The 12,964-nt window shown below is 44.3% G+C and overlaps 1 protein-coding gene across 1 annotated transcript; it reads left to right on the forward strand.

The window, feature by feature from the left end:
• Positions 1-1,800: 1,800 nt before the first annotated feature.
• LOC118234333 (lysosomal-associated transmembrane protein 5) lies at positions 1,801-11,175 on the forward strand. Its single transcript, XM_035430800.1, has 7 exons — positions 1,801-1,955; positions 3,538-3,643; positions 5,050-5,126; positions 7,325-7,456; positions 7,961-8,056; positions 9,835-9,924; positions 10,145-11,175. Exons 1-7 carry the CDS (start codon positions 1,869-1,871, stop codon positions 10,217-10,219), a joined length of 663 nt encoding a protein of 220 aa, XP_035286691.1. The 5' UTR covers positions 1,801-1,868; the 3' UTR covers positions 10,220-11,175.
• The last annotated feature ends 1,789 nt before the right edge of the window (positions 11,176-12,964 follow it).

Raw genomic sequence — 12,964 nt, forward strand, 5'->3', positions numbered from 1 at the left:
ATTGCTGAAATAATAAAAAACACCAAAAGTGGCGACACCCCCAATGTCTGGTCTGTATGTGCTAGGTGTAAATCTGTGAGTCTGTTGGGGGGGGGGGGGGGGGGGGGGAGAGAGATCTTTTGGTGCTGCAGAGAGTGCTTGCTAACTGTGAGGGAACAGAACTGTTCCGTTGAACGTTGATTGATTGTCCCTCTGGGCAGAGCTCAGAAAGCTGCATCAAAGACAGTTTTCCACTGAGAGTAAACCTTAAAGGAAGCTTCACTTTCCCCACATGCAGCGCCTGGCTTCAGCCCTGGCTCTGATACAGCTTATTAAAGAACGTCAGGGCCCACCTCCTTCAGCGTGTGTGTGTGTGTGTGTGTGTGTGCCTGTGTGTTTTTCAGAGTTTGCATGAAGCTCTCTGAATTCTAAATGAATCCTTCATTCTGTTGCCCAGAGAGGCAACAAGCACCCATTCAGGTGCCCCCCCTCCCCCTACCCAGAATTCCTCAGCACTGAGGCGAAGGGCAGCTTCCCAGGAAAGCTGAGGCGGGGGCTGTTCCCCTGGGACCCCCGTCTGAGGAAGCGGGAGGCAGACATTCCCGCTCAGCTCGTGTTGCTGGATTTATGCCTCCCCAGCCCCCAGCGTGCCAGCCCCTCTCCTCCTACCTGCTCCCTCCATCTTCTCTCCCTCTAAGGTTTTCTCCATATGTCAGGCTAGCTCTCTGTCTCTCTCTGTTCTTCTGTTTCTCCCCATTCCCCCTTTCCTCCCTCTGTCTCTTTATTATCTATCTCCTTTATTCCTTCACCTCTATCTATCCCTCTCTACCCTGATTTCTCCTTCTATTCTATTCTATTCTAGTCTATTAGTCCGTCCAGCACTTTGTGCAGTCATTCCTCAATGTCTTTTTAATGTAAAACCAAATCAAACGTTCACAAACTCTAAAATGTTGGAGAGCATACCTGCCATTTACAGACTAATGCAGACTTCTGTTTTGTTCTACGCTGTGTTGCTCAGGAAAGTGAAAGTAAAGTGTTCAAAAACGCAGCCAGCCAGACAAACAGACCCCTTTCCTCCTGCTCATACAGTATAAGAAACACCTCCCCTTCACTTCCTGTCTCTTTGGATGGCTGCTCTGGTTGCCCTGGCAACTGCCTGTGAGAGCCTTGTACCAAAATATTTTTTTACAGAAGAGCTTTTGTCCTTCAGACATATCAAACACACACACATGCACGCACGCACGCACACACAAACACACACACACACACACACTCACACAAAGGATGGTCACTGCAACTCTTGTACAACTTGCAATATTAAAATTTTCAATGGATGAAAGACCACAGTCTGTCTAGGTGGAGTATCACCAGCCCTTTGCTGACCAGTATTTAGACAACCAGACCAATGCCCAAACCAATGTAGACATGTATCAGGCGTGAGACATCTGTATGTGTTATCTGTGTGTATATTGTGTATGTATGTGTGTGTGTGTGTGTGTGTATGCGTGTGTGTGTGTGTGTGTGCATGGGCTTGCATTTGCGAAAAGTGTGTGTTCACTTGTAGGTATTTGTGCATTTGAGTGTGTGTATATGCAGATATGTGGGTGTTTGTCAGTGTGTGCATGCATGTGCAGCTGTTTGTCAGTGTGTGCATGCATGCGCATGTGCAGCTGTTTGTCAGTGTGTGCATGCATGTGCAGCTGTTTGTCAGTGTGTGCATGCATGCGCATGTGCAGCTGTTTGTCAGTGTGTGCATGCATGCGCTTGTGTGCTGCTGTTTGTCGGCGCTGCCGCGCTGTGATCAGGAAGGAAGTTGTTGGTTAGTCGCAGCTGCTCTCATGTTCCCTCACTTCGTCCCCACAGCCCTAACAGTCTGAAACGCTGCCATCATGCGCGACGTCCACTTGGCCCTGCTCTCCCGCAGCCTGTGCTGCAATGTCCGCACCGCTGCCTTTGTCTTCACCTCCTACTACCTGGTAACCCTCCGCGGGCTCTCCTCCTCTCTTACACGCACACTAAACGTACTTTACTCAGGTCTTCCTCCACGTTAGCTCACATTCAGGTGGACCTGCTCTACACCCGGTAGTTTGTACGGTTGTTTATTGATGGTGCTGCTCGCGCAGAATTATGATAGCTTGAGAGGGTGTTTACTCTCTGTCAGTCAGAACAAACTGTTTGTTTCTACATTTCTACGTTTATTCCATCCATAATTCTGTGGTGTTTTATTAAAACATTATTATGTAGAATAGTAGCCCATCGTCTGCACTTTGTTCTACGATGGAAATCTCCATTTCAGGAAGTCATGAAATGAAACTTTATCTCACAACTTAGCCAGCCTGTTTCTTTTCAACTGGGTGGACCTTTTTTAAGTTCAGAGTTTTTCTGTTTTTTTATTGTTTCCATTGAATGAGATACTGTGTATGCTTTAAAACTGCTGCAAACTTGGGGTGCGGGGAAGGGGGTACTGGCACTTTAAGAGAGATGCACCATTATAGGTGCTGAGATAGGAAGTCCGCCATTTTCTCCCTGTAGACAAGAGAGGTTTGCACGCACTTTTAATTTTTGCCCACTGGCAAATGGCCTCCAACAGTAAACCTTCTTGAGAAATGAGTCACTCATGTCCTGTCAGTGAGAAAATACACAAATTGTTGATTTGGTTGGCTAACTTTACACATATTGATTTTAAATATGCCTTACAGTAACACTGATGTTCTGCACGTTAGCCAGTCGCTCTTAGAGTGTCTGCTAAGTGAATGTAATGTAATGAAAATGTAATGTATTGAAAAAGTAATACAATGCAGTGCAAATATCTAAATGATAAAATGCACTGCATATCAAAGTGACATAACCTCAGATTGAACTTGATTGAAAAGACAAATTAGGACCACCTCACTGAAACCTCTGCATTTCACCTTTGATTCAGCTCTTTGGGTGCCATCTTAGCTGAGGTGCGGTATCATTTGAAAAGCATCTTTGTGTCCTTCTGCATCAACGGCCATATGAGAGGGCCAGAAAACTTGGGAAATGAGTTTCATATGAAAATACGGTCACGGTTATGTAATTTACAATTTGGTGTGCCTTTTTTAATAAAACAGTTTGTCTTCCTGACTTGCTGGCCACAGAGCTGTTGGTGTTGGCAGGAAGAATTGACTCAAAAGCAGAGAGATCTGTGACACACTGCACACAGTTACTGTGGGGAATACACACCCCCTTCTGTAACTTTTTTATGAAGCCCTACTCTTCCCTCCTTTTCCTCTGCCCAGGGGCAGGGGCAATACCACTTCTATGTATCACTGTGGCTTTCATACCACGGATGTCCCCGAGCTTCAGTTTGTCAGTTTGTCCTTTTTGTCTGTGTGTCTCCTTTCACACACACGCACGCACACACACACACACTTCCTCTCTCTCTCTATCTCACACACACACACACTCACATAGACACTCTAAGAAAAGCTAGGTAGGTGTTTTTAGTGGAGTAGAAATGTCCTCTCATTTTAGCATCTTGCTTAAACCACATGGTGTGTGTGTGTGTGTGTGTGTGTTTGTTTGTGGATGCAGGTCTCCACTCTGCTGGTATGTGTAGACATAGCGGTTTGGGTCTTCAGTGGTAAAGATCTGGGTGGATTTGTCCACAGCGAGCACCTGACCCATGGCCAGCAGATATGTGAGTAACCCTGTGGAGGTGTTTTCACCATCTCTGAAGCTCAGTGTGAGCCGAAGAAACACGCTTTCACTCTCTATGCCTGCCTGTCTCCATGTGTGGTTGCTGCTTCTGTCTGTGCCTCTGTCTGTACCCCTGTAGGTCAGTGACTCCCAGGCCTCTCCTTCATGATGTCCATGGCTCAGTGCCTGTCTCTTCATTTGTTCACCATATAACCGTACTATGCTTACGTGTGAATTACTGCACAGGAGCAGGCTTTATAGAGACATTTTTATGCTCAGTTTGTATGCTCAATATTATTGGCAGGGTTTTTTTTGTATTTCTCTTAAGACTCACAAAAGCTTAGTGTAGCAGCAATAATATTTGAATGTAGCCAACACTCATCTCTGCATGTCTGTGATGTATCACTGGGCTATCTTGTCAATCTGTGTGTCTGTGCTTCCGTGTTATTTCTTCACTCTGTTTGTGTTACTCCGATATCCTGTCTCTCTGTGTCGCTGCTTTTTCCATGGTCCACATAGCCTCAGACTTCCTGTTTTTTGGCCAATGTTTCACTTGTTTATTTGTTAAAAACAAGGTGCTGCACCCTGTGTTCCTTCCTGTTTCTGATAAACTAGTTCTGGTGAAAAGACTGCTCACTTTCTCAGCACTCATGAATATTCATGAACGGGCAGGTCCACAACATACTATGCCTGGATTCTGAATTTATTGGCATATTCATGGGCTTCCCCCACATCAATAGATTCAAATCAGAATCAAACATGTATCAGTCTTACTGCTAGTGAACATTCATGAGCATCTGTCTTCAGATAGTCTCTGTAGGTTATATCTTTTGGCCATGACAGCCCATTCAATGTAAAACAGTAAAGCAGTAAATATGTAGCTTGTGAATAGAAAACCTATGAGTTGAGGCACTGCTTTCCAACCCCAGAACTGTGTTTGAAGGTCTATGATCTTGTATTGTTGTATCTGAATGTCTGTGTCTGTGATGTAAAATCTTTTTTGGGTCTGTGAAACCAGAATGATTATTTATGCTCTCAGTGAAACTGACTCCCTGTGACTTTGATATGGTGGTATTGTCCTATCATAGGGTTAAACCGTCTCTCTGTGTGTCAGTGTTTTGTGTGTCTGTGACACTGTCTGTCCCTGCACAGGTAATAAGAGTCAGTTACAGTTCTTGATTTTGTGCCTTGGTCATATTGTCTGTGTCTTATTTTAGTTCTGTCAGTAATTCTATCTCTGTGTCATACAGTCATTGTGTCAGTGGTACAGGGTTAAAGTCTAATATTTGCATCTGTATTTCTGTTTAAGTTAAAATATATGGCTCTGTCTGTCTTTATTTCTGTTTGCTGTGTGCTCACTCTCGATGTCTGTTGTAAAGTGTTACTGTCTCTCTGCTCTCTCTACAGTTGACACCACCTCTAACTTCCTGTTGCTGTGTATGATGGCGATCTCCTGTGTCTTTGCTCTGGTTGGACTTCGCAAGGTAATCGTGCTTTGTCAATCAATCAAACTGGCCAACCGTAGAATATATGAGTCCTGAGATTTTCTATTGACACTGAGCATTACCACCCCACATTATTTTGTCCACCCCCATTCATTCTCGTCAGCCCTATCAATTACCCTCTTTATCAGATCTGAAACAGCCCAGGCCATTAAGCCGGCCCCTCCCAGGCGTAATTCCCCATCTCACAGAGCAGTAATAACCCTGAGAGGGTCTGAGGAATGTGGGGACTTCAAATATTCCTTTTCATGATTGATTTTCCAGGACTTTCCTCTCAGTTGAACAGAGCACACTCAGAACATACTCTTGAAAAAAAAAGTTAAAATAGCGCCACATGTATGAAATGTTTTTGGTTTCTCCCTTCCCAACACACCAATATTTGCACAGTATTTTGAGACACAAGAAAGGAGAACTTGTTTCAATATTTATGGATGTGGTCAAACACAAAAATCCTTGCAGTTTTCCAGCCCTCTGGTGGTACGCACGCGCGCACACACACACACACACACACACACAAGCTCATGCAGATGTATTCACTGAGAAAGTTTGCATGAAGAGAATCCAAACAAACTCTCATATCTCTACATCATCCTTCAGCTACTGGCTCTAAATGTATGCATTTCTGTCTGTGTGTAAGAAAGAGAGGGAGAGAGAGATCTGAGATATATGTATGCAGTGGTTAATGTTTCTCACATGAGCCATCCTCTTTATTATTAAGACAAAAGGACAAGAAATACAAAACACAAACAGCATACAACACAAACAACATTACAGAGACCGCAGCAGAGTCAAATGGTTTTTTGATAATACACTTTTTTTCCCTTAAAGGCATACTATGCAAGATGGTTTAGCCTTGCTGTGATCCAGTGTTTACAGTCAAAAAAGTCTCCTCCTCTTGTCTTCAACCCAACCTGCTCACCCCAAATTTCCCACCTAATGTAGTGAGCTGGATAGCTGGAGCTAACATTATTACTGTGAAATGAGCGACAGTGAGCAACAATAAGAAGGCAGATTCCAGTATAGCTTAATTCCATTATTTTGAATGAAATAGTGGCTTTATTGTTGGGACTTTTATTTAGAAAATTTCAGACCCTCACAAAAGTCCTTATTGTCACTAGCTTCACACTGCAGGTAGTGTCACTTACAGGTCCAACAGAATACAGGCCAACTCCTTGTCGCTTTTCACCCCCTTGGCGAACTTCAGCTGACACCACTGAGGAAAATCAATTCCAAGGTTAACTAGCTCTTTAAAGAGCCCTATCAGCTTGCCTTTTTTATTTGTTGTATCTGGGCTAGCGAGCAACAAACACTCTGAATCTTTTTTATTTGTTGTATCTGGGCTAGCGAGCAACAAACACTCTGAATCTTGTCCAATACAGGCTCTGTAGCCACACCCACTCCTTCCCACACAGAAAAGAGTGCCACGCCCAGAAACGTCTAGACAACATTTCACCATAACAAATAGAGGAGGAGATGCACAAATTCGGCAAGACACAGATTGTCTACATCTTAGATATGCCTCAGCATAGTTATGTTATAACATTTTCAAGGTAGAAAATTCTGCGCAGTATGACTTTAGTATTAATGACATGTATATGTACCACCTACCTATAATTTTAGGATCTGCATAAATAGACAATACCTATTTTATATGCTAGGAAGAAAACACAAACATGTTTTACATCCTTAAGTGTGGTTATTATATCTCTTCCCTCTTTATCTGTCTCAGAGAAGGAAGAGGATGGCTTGAATCTGTCTCTTAGTCAGAGATACACTATTCACTGTCATATCCACATACTGTCTTAAACGTGAAGTAAATATCTGTACAGAATGAACACAATATTTATGAGCTGTAGAGCTCATGTTTATTGATATCGAAAGAAATTGTTAATATTTTCTTGTTTATACATTTAATACATCTTTATGTTTTGGCCTAATGAACACATGTAATTTAAGAGAAAAATGCATTTTCCAAGAAACCTAATAGAACTCCAGTGGGAGTATATGAAATGGAACTTGTGAAGTAAACGTTGACTCTCTGGAACTCCCTGGAACAGCCCTAGTAGAAGGTGTTCTTTCAGTGTCTGATTGGCATGACTACTCAGATGATATTTGAAATGCTGGATCTGTTGCGAAACATTCCGGTCCATGCCTCACCTGTTTCTCCATCCTTCCTCCAGGGATTCTCCAAACACCTGGTACCCTTCATCGTCCAGGTGTACCTGGATCTGGGGCTCAGCATGATGTCTCTCTTCAGTGGCCCCTGGGGGCTCCCAGGAACCCCCACCTTTGAAGAGAGTGACCGTTTAGTGGTGAGCCCCACCCCGATATACCCGTCTGCCCGGCATTTCACGCGTTCCTCACCTTTACTGCCCCACAGAACTATGACTGAGCCTCACCTCCCATTCGTTTGGTTATGGCATTTTTATGGCTTTCGGTCTTCTTATGGATGTAATCTGTGTATCTTCAGGATTTATATTTTGCTTCTGCATAGTTATTTTGCATAGTTGACTTGGCTTAGTGCTTTTTTGATTTTACATAGGTCTGGGAATGTTGTTAGCCTGGGTAGGCACTGTTACTCACATGAATACCTTTCAAGTGAATGCACTATGTTCTCCTGCATTGTACGCCTCTCTGGATAAGAGTAACTGCAAAATGAACGCAATGTAATATAAGCTAAGGTAATGTAATGTAATATCTCCCCTGTCTATACTTCTTTGTTTCATTGTGTCTCTCATTGTCTTTCTGGGCCTATGACTTCTGTGGTTCTCTCTCTGTGACTGATTACTCATCTCCTGCACGTTTCTCCTGCACAGATGCAATTCACAGGAGGAAGGCAGCTGGAGCCGAAGGAGACTGCTCGCATCACCACGATATTCGGAGTGCTGTTTGTCCTGTACCTGCTGATGAAGGTGCGTGCTGTGGGGTTCTGCGCATGCTCACAGCCTGTGGCATGCCTTAGCAGGCTTATTACATAAGTCATGTGGATGCTTTTCTATGGCGTTTCCATGTGACAGGGACCTCGTCTGTCCACCCCCGTCCCCGTTCCCCCCTCGTCCCCCACCCACCACACACGCGTTTCCGTTGGGGGGCCCCCCAGGATGTGGTGTTGGGGGATGGGGACGGGACTCTGAAGCTGGCGTCCAGAAATAACACGGCAGAAATGTGTGTGGTGCTCCACCCTTTAGTACACTGCTCCACACACACACAGAGCACCTTCTGCCCCCTCACGCGTTTACGAGGACGCACGCTCCACCCACCGTACTTGTGTATACAGACAAACACATACAGGTATGTACATGTACACACGTACTGTACACTCACACGTACACACACGTATATACACACACGTACTTACACTGACATATACATATAGATATATCTACATACATACAAATACACATTCAAACACACACATACGCACACACACACAAACATGCACACACACACACATGCTATCAGACACACACACACAGCTTAGTGTATTGGCTGATCAAAAGGGGTTATTCTCAGCTGCTGCAGGCCTCCTTTGGCATGTTGACATTTGGCATGTTGATTTTCTTTCATTTTTCTACGTGAAATTGCTCACGTCTCGGACAGTACAGTATAGCTTCACCTCATGTCCCCCAGCTTCCCTGACGGCCCCATCAATCGGGGGCTTGTTCAGGTGAGGTGGGGGTGGGGGCGGGGCTCTGGTGCAGAAAGCACGCTCTGTTCTCTGGGTTGCGTCCCGGTTTGGAGGTGTTTACTGACTGCCTGAGGGATCAGAGATGGGGCCCCTGCTGCTCAGCACAGAGAAGTAATCAAGAAAACCCAGACAGTCCCAAGATGAAGGGAGAAAGTGAGAGGTGGAGAAAAGGGGAAGGAGAGAGGGAGGGATGGAGGAAGGAATGTAGGAGTGAGGCTCTATGATCCTCGTGATTGCTGCTGTGGAGCTATCAGACTGATCACAGAATACTGGCAATTGTTGATATGTGTGAACCAATCAGATGATTTCAGAATACTTTCTTTCCATAACAAAACATTATAATAGGCTGTGTGCCATAACCACTAAAACAAGCACATTGCATTGCATCATTCATTTGACAGACTCCCAATACAGTTTGCAACGCAAACGTGAATGCGTTCACCTGACTTACATGAGCGATAGTTCCAGACCTGGCTAACAACATTCCAAGACTAGTCAGTGCAGATGCAACATCACTGTAACACTAATGAAATTTAACCATGCTAACCAAGAACCAAAATCCCAGTAATATAATAGCCCCCTAGACCCTATTTTGGGACCGGGTACACCGCATTTCCCTGTCACTAAGGTGGCCAGTCCCTCCACCCTTCCTCCAGCCCCCATGCCTTGGTTATCTGTGCTAGACCTCTCCAGAGCGAGGGTTTTCAAAAGAACACAAGAAGCACTTGAGAGGAGGTCCAGGGGAGACCCACAGATACCCACTGAGCACTTTATCACCCTTTGCCCCTGAGCCATCCTGGTCACGTGACCCTCGCTGTGATACCTGGGGCATTGTGGATACGATGGCCACTCCAGGGCAAGTTCGAGGACTGAGGGAATGTTTCCATAAGCAGCCTCATCAATGCAAGGACCCATTTCATTTGATGACATAAACTCACCTGTTCTTCCCCACCCCCACATCTCCACTCTCTCACTGGTCCCCTTGTGTTGTCCCACTCACAGGTGTACACAGCACACATTGTGACCAAGTGTTACTATGTGATGAAACTGACTGGAGAAATGAAGGACAGCCAGAAAGAGGAGAGTGTATCGGTGAGTCGAGGCTCTCATGGATCATGTGCGTGTGTGTGTGATATGTACACTGACCTCATACCAAAGGTTATCTAAATAATCTTGAATCTCACTTAAGGTTTTATAGGCTTGCAGTTTTAAAAAAATACAGTGAATATAAAAAAGGAAAGCCTGTTTCACTGTGCTGCTGCTGGAGACAAACAGTGGGCCAGGTCTTTATCTCTCTGCTTTTTTGTCCCAGGTGAAACTGCCCTCCTATGATGAGGCTGTGAAGATGCCTCCCGAGCTGCTGTCTCCAGCCTGCAAGTTCATATGAAGAACAATCCGGAACAAGCGGAAGGGCTCGACCACGCCTGCTTCACACCCACATGTAGCCACTTCCCTGACCAGACCAGACCGCTTTCAGTCACATGCTTACTGCATTTCCTGCTGCTTCATTAGTTTTACTATGAGAGAGAGAGAGAGCGAGAGAGTGAGAGAGAGCGAGAGAGAGAGAGAGACTGACTATTTTTATTTTTCTATTAAAACTATCTTTCCGGCTCTGTGACTTCTGTGATGCATGTCTACAGAAGAGGACAAAAAGAAGACAGGTTAAAGAGGGAAGGGAGATGTGTTTGATTGTGTTAATGAGCTGAGAGCTCACAGTTGACAGTAAACATGCTTTATTTCACACAATCAAGAGTGGACATTGCACTGAACAGTTCATTCAGTTTTCCTGCACAAATATAAATATTTGTCACTATATTTAAAAAAAAAAAAGTTACTTAAAAAGCTTAGATTGTTATCACATCTGTTTATGGAGCTAAATAGTACATACACAAATAATGCATGACCGTATTAACAAGGTAAATAGCCTTACCCGCAGGTCAGCTATTTCAGTCTTGCTATATTTCAGGTTGGTGAATGCTCCCACTGCTGTTTGGCAGGAGTTGAGCACAGCTAGACCATCCATTCAGTGTATTGCCCAGTCACAGCTATGTATATTACAGTACCTGTAACCTTTTAAAGAACATGTTATTTTGAATATTTTTTCAATAATTTGAAGTCAGCGTTCTAGAACTATGTTGCTTTCAATTACCAGTAGTGATAGTGCCATCAGCATTAAAATGTTCAGTTAAGACCATTCTAATCATATTTGTGATTTTACACATTAGAGGGTTAATTAAAAAGAAGAGCACACGGGATGAAGGAGAGAGAGACAGAGCAATGCTTGGCTTATTGCATTTGGAGGCTGTGACTGTGCAGGAAGCAATAAAACCTCATTTAATCTCAGCGCCGGTGCTGTCTTTACTTTGGAGTGTTTGCTTTCTCTGCTGAACAGACGATTCAGGGACACAAAGATCCTGCAATACCTCTGAACAGAGCAAGCACAATATATTCTATCCTTCATGCTTTACAAGGAGGGAGGCACACTGCTGAAATCATTGGTGTATAGCACAGTAAGCACAACGTGAATATGGGACTTCTATTCCTCATGGCATGCATAACTATTTCTGACATAATGTGAATTAAGAGGGTATTCCCTCTAAACATGAAAAGCATCTAATTAAAGAAAATTAACAGTTTGTTAAAATTCTTGGATTTCAATTGTGCTTGGAAGGAACACCAGCAAACAGAGGGGAGCAGGACCAAGTTTGAGAGCCACTGAATCAGTGCTACTGATTGGCCAGACCATCTTTGCACTTGACTTTCAGGAAACCCTGCCAGGAAAACCAGCTGTTCTCAGCCCTTGAGGAGCATAATTTGAGTAGCAGAGACCTCAGTGGTTTCTTGGGAGGCGGTCTGTCTTTCACAAGGAGTGTTCCTGGATGGTCTCTTTCGTTGTGGTTTTGCAGTTCAGCTTCATTAATGTTGGAGCGTGTGGATTGATTCTGTCCTGATGGGCTATAGGGGAAGCTTCTCTTTCTCATAGCGTCTGGGGTCCGGGGCTGTTTCTCTGTGACGGTGGCAGACACTCTCCCCCCTGCGGGGTCAGGAGCTGGGTCAGAGCCAGCCCCGCCAGCGTCACACACTGACCCCAGACACCCCTGGCTGGACTGGCTGCATTCCTGTGGCACCTCCGGGCATGTTTATGCATGTGGGCCGGGGGCTGGGCCAGCGCTGGGCTGGCCACAGCTGTGCTCATTAGTGGGCCGATCACAGAGGGCTGGGCTACATCACACAGATGTGGCTCTGTTAGGGGATCAGATCCTGAAAGGAGCTCTTTCATTGGCTGAGTGCAGCAGACCTGGCCTTCACTGTACAGTATACTGGAGAGCACTCAGAGGGATCAAGACAAGCTCTTTAAAGCACACACACACACACACACACACACACATAGACAAACATGCATGCACATATTCAGACCAATGAGTACACATATACATATAGATGTAGACGTGTACATGCATACATACACTGAAATAAACACATACATTGCAAGAGATATGCATGAATATAGACTTCAATGTGCCCTCATAACACATACACACACATACATATTAAAGTACATTTATTTCACCGTGTTTTTCTCAAGTCATATTCTGCTGTTTCTATGGCAACCAAAACTAAATGCAAATAACCTAGGATAACTACATGTACCAGAACAGAGTAGTCAGTACACTTTACATGCAAATACACAGCCTCACAAAAATAGACTTAATTTTTTTCTAACAGCAACAAGTCGATAACAAAACTGGAGATGATTTGATAAATGCCCTGTAGATGATTTAGTAAATAACCTGGAGATGATTTAATAGCAATCAGGAGATTATTTCTTTAGCTTCCAAAACCCCTGAGTATGATGGCCAATGCAATCAAAGACCACAGCCTGTCCAGGAATTTTAATGGCCAGCTATGTTGCTTTTTCACAGCCCACACTCAGCTCTACTAATAGAAAAGTTGCAATGAAGGATTCAAAACTTGGTTGTGTTCTTGAGTTGAGGGTGTTCTCTCAGGGAGGAACACAGGGAGACACATAGACACTGAGGCTAAACACTGAGGCAGAAACTCAAAACATAGCCATAGAAATAACAGATGCACAACCATGAAAACATGAAGTATATGCACCATCAGAGAAGCA

This window comes from Anguilla anguilla, chromosome 8, assembly GCF_013347855.1.
Source record: "Anguilla anguilla isolate fAngAng1 chromosome 8, fAngAng1.pri, whole genome shotgun sequence".
In the NCBI taxonomy this organism is placed as follows: domain Eukaryota; kingdom Metazoa; phylum Chordata; class Actinopteri; order Anguilliformes; family Anguillidae; genus Anguilla; species Anguilla anguilla.